The sequence below is a fragment of the Plectropomus leopardus genome, chromosome 5, assembly GCF_026936395.1.
Source record: "Plectropomus leopardus strain MGB_pleo_1.0 chromosome 5, ASM2693639v1, whole genome shotgun sequence".
Lineage (NCBI taxonomy): Eukaryota > Metazoa > Chordata > Actinopteri > Perciformes > Serranidae > Plectropomus > Plectropomus leopardus.
In genome coordinates this window covers 32,547,371-32,571,552 of record NC_142180.1, presented here as the reverse complement: position 1 = coordinate 32,571,552, position 24,182 = coordinate 32,547,371, and the positions used below count along the sequence as shown (strand labels likewise).

The 24,182-nt window shown below is 39.7% G+C and overlaps 2 protein-coding genes across 2 annotated transcripts in view; one reads left to right on the top strand and one right to left on the bottom strand.

Annotated features, from left to right (window-relative positions):
* Positions 1 to 1,564, bottom strand: part of scfd2 (sec1 family domain containing 2) — a 125,126-nt gene extending 123,562 nt beyond the window's left edge. Inside the window, exon 1 of the mRNA XM_042483276.2 lies at positions 625 to 1,564. Coding sequence (XP_042339210.2) covers positions 625 to 1,438 — 814 coding nt within the window. The 5' untranslated portion in view covers positions 1,439 to 1,564. The remainder of the gene's footprint in view (positions 1 to 624) is intronic.
* Positions 1,565 to 2,596: 1,032 nt separating this feature from the next.
* fip1l1a (FIP1 like 1a (S. cerevisiae)) overlaps positions 2,597 to 24,182 on the top strand; it is a 34,844-nt gene continuing 13,258 nt past the window's right edge. The window contains exons 1-11 of the mRNA XM_088077335.1: positions 2,597 to 2,669; positions 3,543 to 3,609; positions 5,743 to 5,798; positions 6,322 to 6,465; positions 6,594 to 6,709; positions 7,770 to 7,855; positions 9,887 to 9,986; positions 10,939 to 11,029; positions 17,177 to 17,231; positions 21,196 to 21,248; positions 22,692 to 22,875. Of these exons, the coding sequence (XP_087933461.1) occupies positions 2,597 to 2,669; positions 3,543 to 3,609; positions 5,743 to 5,798; positions 6,322 to 6,465; positions 6,594 to 6,709; positions 7,770 to 7,855; positions 9,887 to 9,986; positions 10,939 to 11,029; positions 17,177 to 17,231; positions 21,196 to 21,248; positions 22,692 to 22,875 (1,025 nt within the window). The remainder of the gene's footprint in view (positions 2,670 to 3,542; positions 3,610 to 5,742; positions 5,799 to 6,321; positions 6,466 to 6,593; positions 6,710 to 7,769; positions 7,856 to 9,886; positions 9,987 to 10,938; positions 11,030 to 17,176; positions 17,232 to 21,195; positions 21,249 to 22,691; positions 22,876 to 24,182) is intronic.

Here is a 24,182-nt window from a genome sequence, read left to right as displayed (position 1 = left end):
TGGAGGTAGACTCACACTACCAAAAGTGAAACACCAGTACAGTGAAGAACACAACAATGTACAGAGTCATGGTTACATGAAAATCTCTGTCTGCGCTCATCTTTCAGGAAAACATTTAAGATTTCTTACTGAACAGCTCTCCTCATCTAATGACATATGGCATGACTCTAAATAATTTCATATAGTATGCAACCTGGAGGATCATATAGAGTGTACACTTCAGTGGGTATTGTTGAGTTGTTGTTGGTTTGTTGATTATTATTTGTGTGGGTTACTATAATGATGGTAATGTTGTAGAACAATGGAAGTACCATGACACTATTTAGAAATATCATGGTAGTTGAGCATGGTTTTTGTCAAATTAAATTTAAAAAAACTTAATTGATCCCACTATGGGAGTTTGTAATATTCACAACCCTAACCCCAGAAAAAAATACATAGTTTTATTAAAAATGCATATTGGTTTCAAAGATCAGTTACAAGTCTCATTAAGTAATAATAATCTGTGTTGTATCTTTCCTGAAAAACCAACACTGGTCAGCCCCTACTTTTTAAGCATGCATGGGAACCCTGTATGCAGAATGATCTGATGCAATATGGTCCAAAAAGGAGGGGAGTTTTCACCTGTAAGATCCATTGTTCGGTCCACAAAAATGATGGATGCTTTATTAGGGGCTGTCTTCCTCCTGTTTTTGGCTTGAGGGTGATTGGCAAGTTCTCCTGCGATGATGCGGCTCATGGGACCTACAGCAAAACTCTCCTCCCTGGTGCCTGTAGCTTCAAACACTGAATTCAAAACTGAAGCCAAAGATTTGATCTCAAACTGCAGTTCAGTGGGGAGAGAGTGCATATCTATGTCAACCAGGCTCCCAAATCTCTTCTTCTCTGGTCGTTTTGCGTTTATTGCCTCGAGATCAGGTGAGAGGAGGGGGAACAGGTGTGCAAACATGGGAGTGAGGAGTAGCTGCTGGGACACAGGGGCGAAGACAACTGGGACGTGCATGACTTCAGCCGTGTAGTTCATGTTTCCCATCCACTCGCACAGTTTTTCCTCAAACTGCTCAAACACAGGATTACCCTCCATGTCTGTGGTGACATTGTTGGCGAGCAGGTGCACGGAGTGAGACACTGCGGTGACGACCACGCAGTACTGGAAGTGGCTGAGAGATATGATGTCTTTAATGATGTCGACTGTTCTGCCCTTCAACAACGTGCTCACCACAAACACGGCTTTCGGTTCATTCACTCCGCAGGCTTCAAAGCTCGAAAACTCCTTTAAATTTCGGGCTCCAGCCTCCAACAACACGGCGGCTCCTCCGCACCAGTGGAGACTCTCAGCACACTTGTCATCCATAAAAACAACAGCTTTCTTCACCTTCGACAGCACTTTCTGCCACATTTGGACCGGGAAGTGCGTAAAATCCTCTGTTGTCGGCATTTTGGCGATTACAAATGTTAGCTAAATGCAATAAATCAACAAAGGCATCAGGAATATCAGCTAAAGTGGCTCCAGCAAAACAAACACACGAGTCTCTTGCAGGTGACGTGGCGATCGCGCGTCGCAGTTTAAAGACGTCACCGAAGCCTTGACTTGTTGCTATGGCAATAAGCAGCATCCTCACTCGCTTACATGAAATAATGACGAGTTAACAATCAATTTAATGTTTTCAACGTCTAGTAACGACATACTTTCAGCACCCTTTTACCTAAGATTAAGAACAAAAAGGCTAATAAGACATTTAAGTTATTTAATTACTATAATATGGCGAAATGCGAATATAATTATTTTCTGGGTTTTCTTCTTCTTTTTTGTCCTATAATTTTATGTTTTATTTATTTATTTATGTTTATTTATTTATTTATGTCTGAATGCATTTTGAAAGGATTTTGTATTCAAATGAAAAAATTTTTAAAAAATGACAAAAGATAAATAATGTCTGAATGATAACAAAAGAATACAAAAGGTCCACTTTGTTCCTAAAAATACGCGACATAAATAAAAATAAATTTGCCGAAAGACAAAAAAAGAAACACAAATGGTAGGCTTTATTCTTAAAAATGTTAAAAAAAAATGTTAGTAAATAAATTACTATTGTTATTATTATTATTATTATTATTATTATTATTATTATTATGTTGTTATCATTATTATGCTTATTATTATTCTTATTAGTAGTAGTAGTAGTAGCAGCAGCAGTAGTAGTCAATAAATTGAAATTCGCTCCACCTACAAAATTTAAAGGATGACCAAATTCATGCATTAATAATTATAATTAAATAATAATATAATATATTCTGAAAGTTGCCAACTACTTATTTTCTATTTGTTTGTTTGTTTAATTAGTTATTCTTTAATTCAACACTCTCAGTGATATCAGCGGTAAAGCTCAGAGGCCCAGAGCAGCGCGAGACGGTTTCTGACCAATGAGTTCAGGTCGCACGTGCTGTCACTTCTCTAAACTGTCTCCATAGCGACGCATTGTCAATTTCACTTACGAGTCCGTTTTTCCACGATGTTACTTCATAACTAACAATTGTTATATTTTTTAAAAAATTTTGGTTTACATTTGTTTAAAACTACCTTTTCAATATTAAAATGTCTTTATCGGAGTCGGACTCCATGGCTGTCTCCGAGGATGAGGAAGACGAAGAAGGAAAAATATATCAGTGTAAGTTTAAACAGGCCAACCGTTAATGCACGTTAATGTAGCCTATAGTAGCTAACAAAGTAGATTTAGTCAAGTACTGTACATTTTTTAACTTGTTGCCTCTATTAGCCTACCTGAATATTTCTTTTTTTCACGTTTAATTGCTATTTTATTGCTTCGGCATCAACTTTAGCCCTTATGTAGGCTATTTCTGTAATATTTTATTGGCTAGTTTCCTTGTCATCCCAATTTTATGAGTTCCTTGTTCATTTGACACCATACTTATAGGCAAATATTTTGCTTGTATCGCTACTGCATTTATTTGACAACATCAGTTAGGCTTACTAATTAATTATAAGATTCAGATTACTGATAAAAAAATATATATATACAGTATATATCAAGTAATGATCTATTATTATGGATTAAGCTACCTTGTATGTAAAGAAGTTGAAATCAATTCCACTGTTACCACCTGCAAGATTTCAGTGATGAACATGTTAATGGATTAATAATTATAATTGAATAATATAATACATATTCTGAAATAAGCCATTTTTGCAAAATTAGTACTTTTTTTGTACTTAAATTATGTTTTGATGCTCACAGCGTTTGTACTTTTATTTACACCAGGACTTAGTTTTGCACACTGCAGAATCAAAGTAAAAGATCTGACCACTTAATTATGCCACCACTGTTATTAATAGAATAGAACAGAATAGAATATAATAAAAATACTTTTGTAATCCTGTGAGGGAAATTGTTTTGCTAACTAAGTGAATCATAGCTATTGGCCATCACAACTGTCACAGGTTGCTCAGTGAACGTAGATATGATACTAAAGTGTCAAATCAGACCGTTAAGGTGGACTTAAGTTTTTCATGTGTGTTTCAGGGATTTTTGAAATGATCATCAAAGATAACAAGGAGGAGGAAAAAGAGGAGGTTCAAATCCCATCCAGGTGTGTATACTCTGTGTAGCCATATGGTCCCATTGTATTAGTTACCATGCTAGTAACCCATTCAATTTGAACACCTTGTTATGGACGTAAGGCTGCATTTTATTGCTTCCTATAACATGAGAAAAATATGATTATATATAATAAGCTATATGAGACTCCTATTACAGTATTTCACCTTGCTCACTCAATTTTCCAATACTTCTCTGAACCTGAATGGTGAATGGTGCTGCCACGCTCATTTCAAATTAGAAGTGACTGCATTACAGTAATGAAGCACTCAGATATAATTCACTTTTCACAGTACAATAATAGCAGTGATCATTATAGTGGCACAATACGTGTGTGACGGCACCGTGTGTGCTGCCTGAAATGTGCAGCCAGTCATGTGCAACATTAAGAAGTACTCTGATGCTCATTAAATCTGCTGTCAGGCCGGCAGTGTTTATTTGTGAGCTAGGGAAATGTGGATGTAAGAAATTACACAGCTGGAGTAATGATGATATCTGTGGTCTACATTCTCCAGCCTCTTTGCCTTGGAGTAAATGTAGCATAACCTGGCAATTACAGTAAGTTACTGTGATGTACAAAGCTTCAACAATAGTCTTGTTTTTCTGTCTTTTTTGCATTTGTCACTTAGATTGACCATGTAAGCTACTGAGAGGACAGTCAGGTGCCTTTGTCTTTGACTTCTTTAAAGACCTGATGCCCAATGATGTGCATTAAGAATCCCTAAAAAACTGTTGTTGATAATTGTATCTAAAAAGCTAATACTAAATTTAGTCATGATTGGCATTTTCCAACAGATAATGAACCAGTGATTCTCAATCTGGCCCCAGATAGGGTGCTGGGTGCCCCCCAAACGATTTTCTAATTCACAATAAAAAATACAGTGATTCACACTGGGAATTGTTTTCTTTTTTTACTTTAAGTATAGTGCGAGTGCATTAAAAAATATAAAAACAGAGCTTGTTTATCAAAAAAGTGCCAGTGGAGGATCCCTAACAGAGGTCCTAGCTAAGCCCCTAATGACCAAAAATTTTAAAATGTTCTAAAATTCATGAAATGTTCTAAAATTCATGAAATGTTCTAAAATTCATGAAATGTCCTAAAATCTGAGAAACATCCTAAACCCTATATGTCCTAAAATCCAAAAAATGTACTAAAATCTTAGAAACGTCCTGAAATCCTAAACATCCTAAAATCCCAGAAATTTCCTAAGATCGCAGAAAAATGATTAAATCCTAGAGACATCCTAAAATCTGAGAAATGTCCTTAAATCCTAGAAATGTCCTAAAATCTTAGAAACATGGGGGGCCACAAGGGGCCACTGTGACTGTCTCCTGGCTTGCTGCAGTTTTGCAAAAGTGGCCCCCAAACAAAGCAAGTTGAGTATCCTACTCGTAAGCCATCTCTCGTGCACCTCTTTTCAGCTGTGGAACTAATGGTTTTCTTTTTTTTTATAATAGCATAATATCATTCTCTGAAGAATCTGTGAAAGTGGGCACTTAGCCTGTAACTGGTCTTGACAAGTGCAGTCTGAGTGAAGCACTCAGCTAAAAAAAGCTGCACTCACTGAATTTTTATCTCCAGCTCTCATTATTATCCACAGTGCACATTATTTCGCATTTTTGTCACAGCACCTGTCAAATAAAGTGTGTTATGATATGCAAGTGGATATTATTATTATTATTTTCATGTTTCTTTTGTTCTTTGGGGTAATTTGAAAGCTGTCCAAGATGATGAAGAAAGTGACAATGACAGCGATGATGAATGCAGTGGTTTTTGTGTAGCCATGCAGCCGTGCATATGAGAGTGTAACTGTTTACTTTCCATCTTCTGACAAAATAATGCTGAAATTTTCAGCTTTTTATTGTGTTTGTTTGCCTGTTGGGCATAATATGAATGTGCGTCATTTGTCAGGAACCCACTTCTGTCAAAATGTAGCTTTGAGATATTTTCATTGTTATATTTTCTCTTTTTTTTGTGATGTATTATGCTTCTATTCAGAGGTGCCATTTGAAATTAGGTTATCAGCGCTACACTCACACAATAGTTTTTCTTTGTGTTCAAGTTAATGTCATGATGATGGAGATAACCGTGTAGATAATATGTGTGCCTCTTGCTGTATTGCAGCTCTGAAAACTCACCTGTACATCACGAAAATGACGCTGAAAGGACAGATGTTGTTGGTAAGAAGGAGCTCTGGCACACCTTTAAGAAACGGCTCAGATGACAAGATGGCCTAAAACAACATAGGCACAAAGACAGAAAGACCAGGAAGGTGTACATTTAATTTAATTTATGGAAAACTCATCAGAATTCAGCCTCCAAAGATGCACAGTTCATGCTTTTTCCTTTGTTAAAAAGAAACATAGATAATCCAGCAATATTTCATGAAATAAAAAGTCTGTCAAAACCTTCATCAATACTTGACCTCTTCACTATTGGAAACACAGAAAACACACTTTTGCACAATTACTCACTACTACATTACATTTCACCTTTTTGCTGCAGTCAACTGCAACCCTCTAGCTCAATACTGGACCAGTTTCACAAATTATTGTTCCCATTAAACACATAGACACAAAACATGAAAAACAGGATCCTGGTCAAAAATACTTAAGTTACCCTTTAAAGACCTTGGTAATTACACCTGTCATGGTTGCGATTTGCCTGTTTCAGACAGTTCTATTCCTATCAAATGTTTCACAGTTGCTGATGCAAAGGGGCGAAACATGGATGCACTGAAAAATATCCAAGAAATCCCTGTAGGTTACATGAGGGTGGATAATTTGGACTATATCCAAGAAATCCCAGCACTGACGCCTATAGAGGAAAAGCCATGGAGGAAAGCTGGTGAGTAGTGTTCTTTCAGCCACAGATGTTTGTAAACTCATTTCATTTTGCTCAATTCGAGTAAACTCTCTCACTGTGCATTCAGTGTATGCAGACTTGTTTGTGACTATATTGTGCTTTGCTCTCAGGTGCTGACATCTCAGATTACTTTAACTATGGTTTTGATGAAAAAAGCTGGAACTCCTACTGCAAGAAACAGGCCAAAGTCCGTGCAGCTAATAGAAAACTGTACACTCAAATCAAGGTAAGGCAAGATGTTGCTGATGGTATTTAAGCTTGGCATAAACTGTAAGATTTTAGAAATGCTGTTAATTCCAACTCATACTGTACGATTAAGTTGTCTGCAATGCAAAGCCAAAGTTTATGATTAATGTGCTAACACTGCACAGTCCGATCGTTAAGCCATGACCTAAGAGCTCACACTGTATGTGTAAAACTGGCCTCTCTGTACCGTCTTGGCAATTGACGATTGTCAATTAAGATTAGTTTGAAAGCTCAGAGGCAGTTGTTAGCAACAATACCAACAAGGCAGAAGTGTGATAAACTGTGCAATTCTGTGTGCTGAAACATCCAAGAAAAAGAGACGCTGATGCATATGGACTCGCAGATGGCTTGGAAGACAGTAGTTGGACAGTAGGGCTTGTCCATTATGCAGAGAGAAGTAGAGGTGAACTAGCTACTTTTACTGTTGTTAACATGACAGCTTACACTAGCTGTGCTAATGTTCCTTGTTGTGCAGTTGCTACCATAGCTACCACTATACAATGACTTGGTGCTAACATTAGTTTAAGTCAGGGGACATCAACAGTTGTGATGCCATGGTGTTTTCAAATGCTCTGTTTGCCACTTCATGCATGCACAGTGAGAATAAAAAAAAGGGCACTGACGTTGGGGAATCGACTCATGGCTCTGCTTCAACTATGTGAGAGCCTGTGTCGGCTGACTGAAATTTCGGACATGTTAGAAATTAATTCGACTGTCGAAAAGCTGTTCAGGGGCAGATGATTGGTCCTCCTGTACACTGCACGGCAAACTACGCCATAAAAAGCTGGAATTCAGCCTGAGTCCAAATTAAATTGTGTTACTCAAAAATTGGGTCAAAAATGGGCTAAAATCATACAGTGTATGCTTGGCTTAAGTCAACAGTCTTCTTTATTAAAGCAGCCATAAACTCAAGAGGGAGAACATAATCTGAAAACATGAATCACAACAGAGTTAGTATTGCTCTTGATTGAATTTGAACTAGAAATTAGATAAGAGTGAATAAGAGAGCAGCAGTGTAAAATTGTTGTTATTCCACTTAGATCCAGAGGGGGAACACTAGTTGCGAAGAGGACAAGTTTTGTTATTCTTATCCCTCCTTAGACAGCCCATCTCTGCAAGATTCCAGGTTGGTAACATTTCTTCAATCTCCTGTCAATGTCTGTGTCCTCAGTGCTTCACCACATAACCAATTCACTGCTATAACTCCGAGCTCAGAGCCCGCAGAAGCTGGCAGCTGGTTGTTTCTGTTTGTTTGTGACACAACAACTATCAGCCTGCTGCCATCTGTTTCCTCTGATCCTAAGTTGGGCTCAGCATATTAGGGTTGTATTGGCAAGGGATCCCAAAGTGTTGAGGTAAACAGAGATTTATGGTCATCTGTTAAAGCCTGAAGTGAAATTTCATAGAAGGTATATAGACACACATGGTACTATACAGGAATTTGTCCAAAAAATGTATTCATGCATCTATATTTTCATTATGAACAATATTTGACAGGTTTTACAGTCTTTAAAGTCAGTTTAGCCACAGGGCTGCTGCGACTAGCCTGTGGCCTCCTGTCATTTTGCAGAAGTGGCCGCTGGGCAAAGCAAGTTGAGTATTGCTGCACTAGAAATTTACATTAAAAATATATAGCAGATACTTAATTAGACAGATAATTGTTGAATTTCTGCTTTTACTTACATAATAGAACTTTATTTTGCCAGTACAACTAGTGTATAGAACTCATTTGCATGCACTGGAATAATCACATGCATTTTATGTAAGAAAAAATAGCAGTAATATAGTAATGATCCAAACTATTTACATAAAATGGGTAATCTTGTGTAATTGCCTTGTTCCCTCTGTGCTGTGCATTTTGTCCTCCTCACATTAATGTGAAGCTTTTAAGGGGGAGTTTAGAGCACCGGTGCTGGCTGAAGCCTGTGGGAGACACGCCTGTTAGACTGGGCCCATGGTGCTTTACAGCCCAGTTACAGCCTCCCATCTTTTATGTGAACACTCATGAGCAACAGATGCTTGTCATGTTAGTAAATAGCATCCAGTCCCAGCACGCATTTTGAGTTTATTTATGGTCCAGGTGCTGTGCGCTTTTTGCTCGTACACAATGTCCCTCCAATTTAGTTGAATGGTTGTCGAGGATGCTTTACTGGCAGGACTGGCCACTTAATTAAAGATTTGTTCCTGCCTTGATGATGTTCTCCTCCGTTGGCAAGGTTGCTCCTCAGGGGAGGTCATGAGGATCTAAGCGCAATGCGGCGTCATGTCATCTTCATGTTTCTGAGTGACAGAGCTGGACTGCAGGGGGAACCAGGAAGTCATGCTGTAGCATGCCAAAGACAAATACACACACTCTGTTATGTAGTGGGTGGTGTGTTCAATGAGGCTCTGATACAGCAGCCGTCTCATTCTCTCAGAGTCTGAAAATGTGATGCTTGCTTTAGGAAGCTGTCTGTATTTGTTGATCTGTGTGTGATGTCCTCCACTGATCCTGCCTACTACGCAATATAGTGGTCCTCTGGGATGTGAGTAGGATTCTGTCACAATCTTTCCTCCTTTTTAAATTCATGTTGTATCAGACTGTAAAAGGAAAGTGTGTGTTCTCTTTTCCTACAAAAGCTGTTATGTTGAAATTTTTATTTGGTGCATATTTCAAAGCTGAAGCGAGCAGAAGAGACATCAAGGAGCTCCAAGCACTTCCCCATTGAGCTGCCATTAGATGTAGTTGTTATTCCTTCTTTCTGTATGTTTTTTTTTCTGCTCTTGATTAAGTCCTAGTGACAGAAAGGGGTTAGTGTCCCATCTGTGTGTGTGTGTGTGTGTGTGTGTGTGTGTGTGTGTGTGTGTGTGTGTGTGCTTGTTGGGGATTGGGGATGGGGGTTTAGGAGTGAAAAGGTCTGTTTTGTGAAGAAGGCGAGATGACCCAGATAAGGAGGTTTAATGCGTTAATGGACCTGCAGTGGGTTGTGGCAGGGACATGGGGAGTGAGATTACAACAATGTGCTGTTTTTAAAAAATGTTATATAAGTGTACATCAGAAGGTGAATATGAAAGAGGACTTATCTTAAAGAAAGGCTCACCATCTATTTTTAGCACTGCATCACAATTTTGCATGATGTGAGGATGTAGACTGTTTATCATGTGACCTCATCAACAGACAGTCAAGTGCTACCCTTGATGTGATTGGAGGACGACCTGGAGTCGGCTGCAGAGTGGAAGGGTGTCGATGTCTTGGTGATGAAGAATACAATAATCAGGTAGAGTACGTGTGTGAACACACACAGCCAATGAAGCTATTAAAGGAATTACTTAACATCGCAAATTACCATTTATATATCAATGGTTGGATTTATGTCGAATTTGTGAAGAAAACTTTGTTCTTCTCACATTCCTCCACAGTGAACAAAGAATACGAAAACTGAGTAAACTCTGGATTAAATTAAGTCATCGGGTTCATCTTTAACAACAGAAAATCTGTATCAAAACAGCTGTTTACAAACTCTCACACAACTCGTGCAGTATAATCCAAGTCTCACTTATCCAGTCATATGCTCAGTACTTCCCAAACACACAGCCTTTTCTGACGGGAAGTGAGTGTAAAGAGACGCTTAATCTATGCTCTCTTCAAAGCCAGACTCCATTGAAAAGACAGTAATTTTACCTCTCTGAACATGGGAGTTACTGGTCTACCACTGCCTTGATTAGTAAATCTGTTTGTGTTATTGGGTGATTTTGGTGTTTTAAATAGTTAGTTTGGATTCACTCAAGTCACAAAACAACACAAATTACCAATTTGAAGCAGTGGTAGACCAGCAGCCTCTGTGATCAGTGAGGTGAAAATGACTATTTTTGCAAATGGAGTCCAGCTTTGAAGAGAGCATAGGTTAAGTTTCACTTTCCAGCCAGTTTCCAATTGGAAAAGGCTGTCTGTTTACAAAATACTGAGCATCTGACTTGATAAATGAGACTTGTTTGTACTGCATGTGTTGTGTGACAGTTTGTAAACAGATGTTTTGATATTGTTTTCTGTTATACCCCATATACTTAAGTTCATCAAGAATTTTCTTGATTTTTTAAGTCTGAAAAAAAAAGGTTTCTTTAAGTATTCAACGTAACACGGGCTGAGTAAGTAATATACAAATTGTCATTTAGGGGGTGAAGTAAAAGTAATGTAGTAAAGTATTTCTCTAATCTATGTTTACGTTGCAGGTTACTGAGGTGTCATCCAAGGCTGATATTTGTGCTTCGTATCTTCATCCATCTAACTTCAGTTCTCTCTTTGAATATGTCCCCCCACCACGTAAGTCACAAAGAAACACAGTTACCTACATAGATTTAATAGGCATACATCCTTGCATGCTGCCTTTTTCAAATCTAACACTATGATAATTAACAGATGAGTTGTCTTTTGAGAAGATGGAGGAGTAGATTTAAGTGAAACACAGAGATTTCAGGTGGAAAGGGCCCCATTAAAACCCCCTGTGGGCCACATCACGCATCATGCAGCTGCACAAATGACTAATGGCGATCTGACCATGTGTGTATGTGAAGCTGCAACATGTGTCATAATAAATAATCCTGTGGAATTGAAGGACAGAGGTGAACAGTGTGTGCATGTGTGTGTGTGTGCGCGCACATTTGAAGACATCGTATGGATATATGCCTTCCTGCAGGCAGGTGTCCATAGTGCCATCCAGGTGCTGTCAGTCTTTAGACTTCCTCTTTGTCTTTGAAGATGGAGATATGGCATGTGCTCTGCTGTGAGCTTAGGCCAGGGAGCCTTCCTGGATTTCTGTCTGATTCACTACAAAGGTTCAAAAATAGATGCGCCGGTTTAGACCCCCTTCTTACCCCTCAAACACCCCCTGTGAGCCCCATACTGCCGGGTGAGCCCGTGCCAGAGCTGCTAACACAACCAAAATATCAAACATCCTGCCGACTGCAGCTTTGAACAGTCAACCCCAGCTTTGAAGTGCATTTGCGTAGCTTTTATCTAGGCCACTCCCCTTTCTTTAAGTTATAGGCCCGGCCTGCTTTTGTGATGCAAATGTGTAACATGATAAAAATAGCCTCCAGTAAAAAAAAAATTGCTGGGCCAGCATATTGTGACACGAGAAATGTGCTGAACAGACCAGCCATGGGGAATAGGGCAGATGGAAAGATGGGGTTGGTTTTTCCTTTCTTTAATTTTTTGTTTGTTTTGTCATTCAGGTCACATTAGATGCCAAGTGTGTTTGATAGGTGCAGATTTGGGAGTGGAACTGTGTCATTGCAGGGTTGTTCTCATGTCATCCATCAGCGCAGCACAGCGCACAGTCAAGGTGAGGCTGACTGCTGCTCTGCGCTGCAGCTAATGCTTTCTACAGCTGGTTAGTGGGTCACTACAGTCAGTGCAGCAGCACAGCTTGTATGTAAGGGTCCTTCCATTCGGCAGTGACACTTTGACTGAAGATTATAGCAGAGCAGATGTGTGCTTCTTTCTGAATTGACCATGCCTTTACCAGATGCCCTTAGATCATGATTATTGATGAGAGGTGCTGACCTCTACAGCTGTCATCATTTGAATCCAAATGGGGATAATCAGTACTCACATGATATGTTATAATATGCTTTGCCATCACTTCCAAGTAACAACTTCAATTACATCAAAAGTCAGCACCCAGCACTGATTTAGTGGTTTGTAGTTGATAAAGCCAGCACTTTTTTTCAGGAAGCTTTTAAGCAGCAGCTAATGCTCACTGTCACTGCAAGAGGAATCGTGCACATCTGTCCATGGAGATTGCCGAGTTATCAGAGTGCCTCAGACAGTAGCCTTTACCTAAGCAAAGAAAACTTAGACCTTTGCTGTACTGCAGAATGGCGGCATGTGGTTCAACGTGAAATATCAACTCCATCTAAAACCCTCCAGCCTGTGGCTCTGTGAAACATTAGCATGAGAGAAAAAGCCACGCAAGCACAATCGGGCGGCAATTAGCCCTCAGCCATTAGCTCTCTCATATGCTGCCAAGCGTGGAACTCCAGCCCTCATCAAACACTCACTTGCGATCACCACAGGTAGAAACAATTACTCACTCACGCTAACATTAATGGCATGTGTGTGGACGAGCCAGTGTTTACTGTAAGTGCATGTGTGTGTGCAGTGCACACCACACAGCACAGTTACTGTGGGAAGATGTATCAGTTTAAACACTCTTTAATGCATTTATCTAGTATTTTCTACATAGTTATGGATTTGATAAACTCTGGGTGTTGTCTCATGAAATGACTTAATCTATTCGTTGTCAGGAGTCTCAGGTGTTTGCACGAAGCATACAATTCCTTTTCAATCATACATTATCTTTTGGTTTTTTCTTAAATGTACAGTGTGTAATTTTTTAGAAAATTCTTACTAATGACACTTGTGACCATTAAGTGAACTACGGTCAACAGCCTGTGCACATGCTTGCACTCAATAAGCAAGCATCCTGGGCAGCGGCCAAAATAGTGGTGTGACATACGATACTGAATATGACTGACTGTCATTATGTTGATGCTCGGGCTTGGTTTCGATCCCTAAGACCAAATGAAGGTCCTTCTGTTAATTGAATGTCCCGACTATGGTGACCCTAGTTTTCCCCCAGCATTGGTTACATTCCTGTTTTGCTAGATGGGCAGTGTGTGTGTGCTCATGTGGAGTTTGTGTCACACCTTGTCTTGGTAGATGCTGATGTAGGTACCAGATATGCTCTGACTGGCAGATCTACTTGGGTGCACGTTGGAAAGTTTAAGGATGCCGTGTGTTTGCGTCGCAGTTTACCAAATCAAAAATCATATATCCATACCGATCAAAATGTGTTGCATCATCTAAAAATTCAGCAAGTATGGCAAATCTGCTAAGTCAAGCCTCTGATGGATTACTGATCAGCATCACAGAACCAGGGGCTGAAAGTGTCCTTGCCCCCCCTGGCCATCACCAGCAAAATGTCACTCAAACTCACAGGTACCAACCTCGGACGTGACTCAAAAAGACCACAAAGAGATGCAAAACAATCACAAAGAGACACAAACTGCTTACAAAGAGACAGAAATCCCCAAAGATACATAATGACCAAAAGACAAAAACAATAACAACAAAAAATGAGGCAAAACCATCACAAAGCCTCTGTGTGTTGTGCTCCAAGATGGTGGGGCTTTTTGCATATCTTTGCCCAGGGGCCCATTATCTCATAATAGCTAATGTTAGCTAGTGTTGCATAATGTTCAATGCACACAGGAGCGTGTATTAACATCACATTATTTGGATTTTCTTAAAAAATAAAAACAAAACAAAACTCGAGACGTTTACATATGAATAATATGGCAGGCAACCAGGAAAGTCCAACATGCTCTAATCCCAACTCATCACATTGTGCTGCTCTGACAGTTACCTTCTGCATCTACATATGAGGTTTTAGGAATCCTTCTGTGTCAGCTGTTTACGCTCCGGGATGCTATTACCATGATGTCAGGAAATGCACATGGTGTTATGAAGCAGCATGGTCCTTATGTTTACACAACAATGCGGATCGTCATGATGGTTAGGATTAGGCAACAAAATCACAGATGGTTAGGTTTAAGTAAAAGAGGCACATGGCGAGGTATAGCAAAACAACACGCACACCAACACAAGAAGCAAACTGCGGACAACTGCACTTAAGTCAGTTCTTTGTCTGGCCACATTCTTAAGTGACGCCATCTGTGCGTGTTGCATGTGGACGTGTATGGTGCCATCCGGCCAACCGTCAGCATATTACAGTCTGTATTCCCGATTCTGTCAGACCATGGTTGACACCGGCACCCTCGTATGGAGAAAGCACTGACAGGGCAGCGCCATTTGACGAGTTTGTAGTGAGAACGAGTTGGAAAGTCAGTACATGTCTCAGTTTTCAAGTTACGTTACAATCCATCCACCTGTTGGCAAAAGAAGTGATTGAAATTGTTACATGTAGTTCTTACAAAAGGAACAACCATCAGCACTACACCTCAGGCCTTTCTCCCTCAGACTGATGGAAGTTCATCTGAGTGTATGTGTGTGTGTGTATGTGAGTGTGTGTCTTCCCCTGGGTGTCAAGTTGTCTGAAGTATCAAAGGCCTTGCTGGGTCAGTCTTCCATAGTGGGCAGTTCAGGCCCTCTCAACTCTGTGGGACTTGTGTTTGAAAGGGAAGGAAGATGTTCTACATTTCACTTACAAAGCAGGGGAGCTCTGCGCTCCTTTTTCATATTCAGGCTTGAACTTCCAGCGGCTCTTATTATTGTTCCTCCTGTTTCAACCCTTTTTTTGTGCTCTGTATGTTGTTGAAAACTGCTCTGAGCCACTCTCACGTTAGGGGTCTTTATGGAAAAAAAAAAGAAGAGGATGGTATCCAGATGTTAATGTGTGTTTTTTGCCTTCGCTCTTCAAAGGAATCTCTGTATGTGTGTGTACGCATTGTGAAAGTGTACTCAGCCCAAGTGTGTGATTTAGATCTACTTGTGTTGCTCGGTCACGTAAAATTTGAGCATTATTACAAGTGGGACCATTAACTGTGCACCCAAGCGTTTGACTCGCTCTGTTTTATTGATGGGGGAAAGGAAAGTAGGACTTGCCACATTTTGTTGCTCTGACATTTTGAGGCTGATCCAATTGCTCTACCTTAAAAGGAACAGCGCCATAAATTATTAGGTGATGTTGTTGGTAATGGGGGATGTTTTTGAATTTGTATCTTGTGTTCCTGTTATTTGTTCCACTTATTAATGCTGACACATTGATCTTCCCACACTTAATGTGTCTTCCTTATATTTCCGTAGACATCCAACTTGTATATTTGCTTTAATATCTCAAAATGTTGCATTTAGAGGAACATATGTTCTAAATTTGCAACTAGGCTGGGTTGCCGCAGCAATTTTGCATGGATCCTCAGAGTGCAGAGTGAAAATAGTTGTGTTATACTCAAAGTAATTCATGTACACAGTATTAAGTAACATCAGCAATATGTAGGTAATGCATAATCTCCTATTAAACCCTGTCTCTGTATTACTTTTTGCTTAAACTGTCTGCTGAATCCTTTCCTTTGGATGTGAAGCAAACTCCTCTTATGCAAAAACAGAAATCCAGTTAGGGAGCTTGAAAAAAGTAGTAATGCAAAAAAAAAAAAAAAAAAAAAAAATGATGTGTGTTGTTAATGTCTGGTCTCTCCCCAGGCTAACAGAAGAGTTGGCAGTGGAAATTACTGCATTGCATGGGGAATAGGATATTTTCAAATTTGGGAGAAAACCAGGGCAGAAAGGATTCTTTTGCAATGGAAAAAAACATTGCGATGAGACAAACGCTGCTTTATTGATTTTCAATTATAGTAGGAGCACACTTAGAGGCACAATTAGTAGGATTTTTCATTTAAAAAAGTATAGACTCAAACAAAAAAAACACAACCCTCTCAATCATCACTTATGATAAGTATGTGGTGGCATCTGCAGAGACCGTGCCCTCTACCAGTATTTACTTATTTTGCAGTATTCAGGACATTTCTGGGCATCTATGTTTGGGCTGTGGTGTGAAGCCCCTTGCCAATAAGAGCATGCAGGTCGTCAGAATTAAAACAGAGTGACCAGATGCCCGATTATAAACACGCATCCAGGATGAGCTGTTGAGCCGAGGAGAAGAGAAGAACTTTGACTATTGTGTTTACGAACCACAGCCAACAAATCCTATTCATTCTGCCTTTAAAAAAGGTGCTTACTCTGCCTACTGTTCTCAGACCACGCCCACTACAGCTGAGGTGAACGGTAAATAGATTGCACTTATATAGTGCTTTTCTAGTCTTCTGACCACTCAAAGCACCTCCATGTTAGTAGGCCAAACTAAAAACTCAAAATACACACGAAAAAATACTTCCCAAAGACAGTTTCTGTCACTGAAGGTAGTCCTCATCACTCTTATGCTTGTTCAAAGTATTTGTTTAAGTAAATAAGTGCGGTTTTAATGAGTTATTAAATGGTACTGCTTTGTTTTGTCCGTATGCTTCGGCCTTTTAAAAATAGCGGACAAGATGAAATGAACGCAAAGTATGAACAGAAGGCTCCATCTGTCTCCATATATGTATATAATGTTGAAAATAATGAGCCTGAAGGCAAAGCAGGGCATCTAACCATGTCTGCCACAACTGTTTGTCCATCTAATAACACTCCCAACATGATGATGGTGGTTACAGAGTCACTGTTTGCCAATTCTACATAAAAAAAGAGAAAACAAAATATCTGAAAAGCCTAAACTCAAGGCACAAATTACTCTGGATTAATAGTTTCTTTTTGAAGAGCCTAAAGTGGTTATCTCAGTGCTTATTTCAAGTTTACGTTTTTTAAGCTGGCTGACAAGACAAGATATTTGAATTAATATACCTGCTGTCTGGAACCCGACTCAACAGTCATGCCCTTATCTTCTTCTCCATGCAGCTTTCCTGTACCAACCAGCAACCCCTGCTTCCTCCTCTTTCCCTACTTTGGACAGGTGAGTACATGAATTTGTCCTCATGTGTGCGTGGTACTACAGAGTTCTGTGTGTAGTGGCTGCAGTATACAGGAGAGAGTGCAGGTGGCATGGAGATACTGTCAGGGAAACAGCACACTGAACTCTATTCAGGGAGGTTTGACTCAGGTGCAGGCACGGCTAAGAAACACATTCAGCAAAAAATGTGGGAAGAAAAGAAAAACATTAGTCAGAGACTGGACTGGAGATCATTAATAAAAGGTGCATTAGTGCTGAAAATTTAAAACAGAATAATTGCTGTTGGAAGCAGTTTCCTAATTTAGGAGGTAGACCTAGTGGCTCTAATTTGACACCAAAGGACAACCTGTTTTTGGGTTTTCTGACAGTACTGGTTTTCATTCAGAGCTGGATTGGTTTTATTGGTGTTGTGTTGCTGATCTTGCAGCCAGACCGATGGCCAAATAAGGTAGAAAGCAAGACAGCAACTTTGTTTGTGCCTGTTTATCAGTATCCAAGGCATCTACTACTCCCCTCTTCCGATCCATGTCACAACCTGTCTGCAAACTCCCACAATTCGGCTATAAATCACACAACTAAGATCACAAGTGGGCCACGCTGTACCCCAGGCTCTCCTTCGTTTTCTGAAAAGGCCCTAAATGCGACGCTTCTCCGGTCTTGTTTGTGGATGAGCTTGTTTCTCTTGGATGTTGTCTAAATGGAGCCTCGTCTCATTCCTTCTCTCATTTGTCTGTCTCTCTAGCTTCCTGTCCCTTCATCTTTTTTTTCTCTCTTTTCTCAATCCTACTCTTTCCCTTTCTCCTAATTTGCTGCCCAAATTCACTCTGTGCTCTGTCCTAAAGGATGGTTTTTCTCACATCTCAGTCCATCTGCCAAATCCTCACATCCTTCAGGGACTTACTGTTCCTATGATCTCTGCCAGCCAGCTCCCTTACGCTTTATGAATCATTTCCTTTTTAACTTTCTCTAACACACACATGTGTAGTGTACACAGATAGTCCCTGCCTCACTTTTGCTGCTCAGCTTTCTCCCTGTGGGATATTAGGAACAGCAGGTATTCCTGGCACGATAGGGGCCCTGGCTCCCTATGCTGTGTGCAGGGCCAAGGGCCCACAGGGCTCCCAACATCCATATTTAGTATTTGAAAAGGCGCTGTGCTAATTTCCCAATGATATGCCTTTATAGGGAGATTAGTGGAATCATGCTGCTGCTGAGCAGTCATAATTTTCAGTCTTTCACATTCTCACATTCAGTCTAAAAGTAATGTACTCAGTGAATGAAACAAAGATTGAGTGCAATCATTGTTGGGAAAAGCACTGCTGAACGAGTCAAACCAGAGGAAAAACTAGATCAGGGTTCAATGTTTCGCTTGTCTGGTCGGGCAAGTGGGTCAGAAATCTATTTGCCCAAAGTCAATTTTAAGGTGCCCTTATTCAAATTGTTTTATTTCTTAGAGGTTATCAAAAAACAACGATCTGACTGCCATGCTTTATCATTAAGTAAATAGAAAACAACAGTTTTTTTAACCTGCCTTGCGGTCAAACTTGCGGAGAACTGCCCAATACATAATTGGAGTTTCTAAACTTCTAATGCCACCTCATTAAGGTCTTGTTTCCAGGTTAAATAAAATGCCTTCAGCTCATAAACTTTATCTTTACCTGCTGCCGTTTTTACTTAAGCATCCTATTACTACTGTCGTGTGCAGTCCTCAACAAAGATGAGTAGAAGCAAGATGGCTTAACTCCTTAAAGGGACAGCTTGTAATTTTTGAAGTGGGGCTGTATGAGATACTTATGTATAGTCAGTGTATTACATACAGTAGTTGTCGGTCAGCATTCTCTGTAGAAACAGACAGCGCGCACCCCACAGCTCAACATTACCCTGCTGTATAGAGGGGCTGATATTAAAGCATTTTTCAGCCACTTTAAAAAACACCTACTTAAAAAATACATTATCAGTCATAGGATGCTTTTCGCAACATGAAGTTTTGTTTTAGTCATATCGTGGATGACACATATGGTGCCAAAGAAAGAGGCTGTATGATGGCGAGGTGGTAAAAATACTTAAAATACAGCATCCACTGAGTGATATAGATTTTTTAGGACGTGTTAATCCTTTTTTTTAGCACTTGTACAATTGGCCAATTCAGTTCTAGGGCTATACCTGACTCATAATTATGTCAGTAGAATAAGGTTCAGCAGTTCAATACCAATATTCAACAATTTGGTGTTGTTTATTTGCATATGAAAACAGAGGCTCAGCAGGACATTCAGTGTGACAGAGGTATTCATGTGATGTAGTAAACAACCTCACAGCGCTAATGGCAAATCACAAATGTGCAACATTTTTTGACAATACTAGATATCAAACAGCAGCCAGAGACTGTATCGTATTAACTTACTGTGAACTGTAAATTCACCACTTCTTCACCTTAGGGACTTGTAGATGTTATCATTCTGTTTAAGCAAATCCAACTATATTGCACCTGATTTTCATAGAAAATGCTTTCCAGTGAAATTAACTGCATTTTATTTTGGTGGATTAGTTTTAAACAATGTGACTGGTTTGGTGAAGAGCTGCAGACATAATAGGGAATGGATTTGTTATGACACAACTGTTAAAAGTGGCTTAATCTGGGTGAGAACAACACACAAGCTAACAGGAGGCCTCTCGTATTCTCAAAGTCAAACATTTCTTTGCAGAAAAAAAATATCAGAATAACTTAAATAATGCCAGAAGCAGATATTCGCTTGCAGTCCAATATGCCAGCACAATATTGGAAACGACAAACCAGAAACATATTGAAATTCAGCTGATTTTAATAACTCTCTCTCTCTCTGCAGGGTTTTATTTGCTTGAAACCTGAGTGCTGTATAAATGTCAGTTTGAATCTATTTTTCAGTAAAATAGCCAAGATAATATTGAGAATGCCTGAAAGAATTGGCTCTTGTTTACCACATCTCAAACTAATAATTTAACATCTCATATCTATTCTTTTATGGAACAATGGGGCCAGACTCCCCTCTCTAACAGATACAATGCATATACGGTATCATTGACCATAAAATGAAGTTGTTTTGCAAATTAGAATAATCACTGTTTATGTTGATGAAACATGGAGGCCACAAAGTGAGAGGTGTGAGCACTGAGTGAGTGCAGAGTGCTTTGATGAACCGTTACTCATACTGTTATTACCCTCCTGTTTGGGTCCTGCCAGCAGCCACATGCTCACTCACCCGGACTCACTCTTCCATTCACTTACCCCATCTCCATTCACAAACAAGCCTCCCTCTTCATCTCTACGTCTCCGTAAGAGCAACATAAAAATTATAGTGAGAAAACTGGCCGGGTCAGTGCTGATGTAGCACAGGGAATGATGGACCTGCTTACTACGGGATTTATGGCGCAGCGTGTTTGGACTCACACCTGCTGGGAAGCTGTCCCATTGGACGAGCTTCATACACACCTCCAGCGCACTCGGAAGTTTTCAATTGGAAGCGGGTGTGGGTCCAGGCCACGTGGACGGTCGAAAGATCCAGAAAGTATCAGTAATATGCCCTCCATCCGTTCCTTATGGGTTGGCAAGCCCTCACTGCATCTTGACAATGAGCCAGTCACTTCAAACACAGGGAAAACACAGCTGTGCATTTGGGAAAGTGCTTTGATCTGCTCATTTTTGGGTTTTTTTTTTCATTCATTGATTCATCTGTAAATTTGTTTGCTCGCTCTGTTTCTTCTCCCAATTTCAGATGAATCAAGTTGAATGATAACTGGCGATATATGACTGCCAAGAATAGATATTTAACAAGGAGATTGTCAAATACCATAAAATATTGACTTCAGATGTCAACACAAATAGAACAAACAGCATTTTACATAAACTGTAAAATATGTTGCAAACTAGGTTCTGGAGTTGTGTAGAGATTTTATATGTGGCCTATGACTGTTCACTTTTTGTTTTCACTAGACAATCTAAAGGCTTTGATGACCACACAGCTACACTGCAACCATGCTTATCAGGTAAGGGTCTAGTTCTGTAAAAGTCTAGAATTCATATTTCTTAATAATTATTTCAGTCTACATTCTGCACACACTATGTCATGATGACTTTATATACAACTTTCCAGGAAAAAAATGTAGGCATTACACATTTATGCAAACTATATATAAATACAATACATTTGCACGTTATTGATTAGCAGATATACAGTACATTGTGGTTATGTGGTTAGGTTTAAGCACAAAAATCACTTGGTTATGGTGTGAAAAAGGCCATGTTTTGGCTTAAAATACTCTGTTTTGGGGGCACAACCCTGCAGGAAACTCAGCAACATCTCCATGTAAACCAGTAGCTTTTTGTGTGACTATCTCTGCCAAATGGTCACTGCAAAACAGACGTTTTGAGCTCAAAGAGCTGATGGAAACACTGTGATGGATGCTGCAAAACACCCACACTGGAGCCCGCAAACTTGCTGGAAAAACACAAGACTACAGAACACCCATGTTTGGAGCCTAAAAAGCTGATGGAAACGGATTGTTTGGTTGATACAAAACACCCATGTTTGGAGCCGCAAATCGGATTGAAACACACTAATGGTTCCCTCAAAAATACACAGGATTAAAGCCTAAAAACCAGTGGAAACACAGCAATGACTTGCTAAAACACAACTGGGTTTTGTTGTTTGTTGGTCTCAAATAGTGGTCTGCAGCTTGGCAGGCGTCACGCCATCCACCATCCTCTCCAACTTCTGATGACAAAGTCAGCTTATATACGATGTCACTTCAGAAATGTTGACATAGCATGAATGAAACATGCAAATGTAACAAATTCGTGGCTTGTAGAGATGTACAATGCCAACATTTTCTCCTGGCAACCGGGCTGCTACGTACAGCCTATCAATCATGATCGAAGATGATGTTGTTTCTGGGTATCCAGGCTGTAGTGTGTTAATTGATTCCAGAAGTCAGTCGCTCTGGGAATTTTCTCACGTCATGCTCTGAACTGTTTTTGAATACTGATGCTTTTTCAACAGGACAATGAAAATACATGATTTGGTCCTGGAAACCTACAAGCCTTTTAGACTTATCAATATACACTTAGAGCCTTTTGAAGGTTTGCTTTGATTTTTTCTTCGGACAGTTTTTATACATTTTCTCTCAGTACCTGCCCTTTATATTCTGTTTGAACTTCCAGCGAGTTGATGTCCTAAATATGCTCTTTGAAAGAATGGTACTGTTGGAGTGTTGCCATTAGAGGTTACATTAATCATACATTAGTAATGTATTTGAAGAACTTCAACAAAAAATGACATTAAAGATGTGGCAGATGCTGTTCTGAATACAGTAACTCGGTGAATGTTTAGTTTATACATTGAGAAAATGGAAACTGGTGCAGATGCCGGCTGCTGCTGTTTATCTTCCTCTCTAGTCTGCTTTCTAACGTGGCTCTGTTCTTCCTCTTAGGTGTACCATCCTTAATCCCAAGGGGTATGGTCTCCAACGCTGGAGTAATCAACACCGCCAAGGCCTGGGAATGCTACATATGGCAGGAAAAGTGTGAAAGAGACAGATCCAGAGTGCGTGGCCATGATAGAGAGGGTCGCAGAGGCAGAGATAGACACAGGCAAAGGTGGTCGTCTACACACAGGTGGGTCTCAGTGATTTAACCACTAGAAAGCTGGATCAGCATCAGTTTTCTTGTGCTCTGCTGAGATGTTTTTCATAAGCAATTATTTAACCCTTGAAACCTTAGCAAAAATGGGTTGATTTCTATCAAAAACGTGAGGAAAAGGGCAATCAGCAACTTGACAAAAAATGTCTTGCAAATTGCAAGAAATTAGAAAAAAATGCAAATCAGTTTAAACAAAGAGTAAAATTTGAAAATTCCAGGGAAAATGTTCAGAAAACTTTATGTCTAATTATTATAACCCTTTATTTAAAATTGGAGCAGAAAAAATGTTAACATTTTTTAAGATTTTTTGGGGAGGTCATCTTCTTTTTTTTGTGGTATGTTTTGTTTTGTTTCAAGTGTTGTTTTTCTGTGCTTATTTTCTTGTTCCTCTTTAAAAAATGCGGCAAATTTTTGGGGCATGTCTTGTTAACATGCTCATTGGTCTCTACCCATGTTTTTGAAAGAAGTCAAACCTATTTCCTCAGGTTTTAAGGGGTAAAATTATAAATATCCATGATCAAATTTGGTCAGTTTATTTAATGAATGTAATTCTAATGTCTGTTTCACTTTCTAATATCATGTTGATCAAACACAAGACACACTGCGTCCTCTTCAATCACATGTCCCTCTGTCTGCTTTTGGGTGCCTCTGTGGTGGATAAATGCAAATGTCTGCTGAGCAGCTGTGGCCTTCTGGATTGGGCAACATATAGCGCATTGGTTCTTATCCAGTAATTCAGTCTGTTTGGGCTCATTCAATATGTGCAGCCTGCCTCTCTCTTTCTCTCATATACACACACACACAGTTACATGTGTGTACAGCTTGCAAGATTTGCTGCAGAGTGATTGAAAACTTCAAAGGAAAGACAAAAACAGAACAAAGAAAGAGGAGGAGGAGGAAACGGTCTGTTTGCCAGGTGAGACAGGAGATGAGAGCAGAGGATGGTGCTGGCATCAGTGCTGGGTGATATTTCTGTAGTGTTAAAAGAAGAAGTTGGACCCATATGCAAGAGACGGCAATCATAATCAAAAGGTCTTAAACTTGGAAAAGTTTGGAGGCAGTCATGCAAATTAAGTAAACTTCTCTGCAGCAAAATAAACAGAGGCAAGCCTCCAAAAAAGTCAAAAGGCGAGAGAGTACTTGAGAAACAGAGTGACGCAGTGTCACCAAGCAAAGCCAAAAACAAGAAGTAAGCAACAAAAACGAGGGCTTTAAATACAAGGCTTAACAAGATTGGATTCAGGTGTTGGAGCGACTTCCTCTGCGTCCTCTGTGCTGATTAG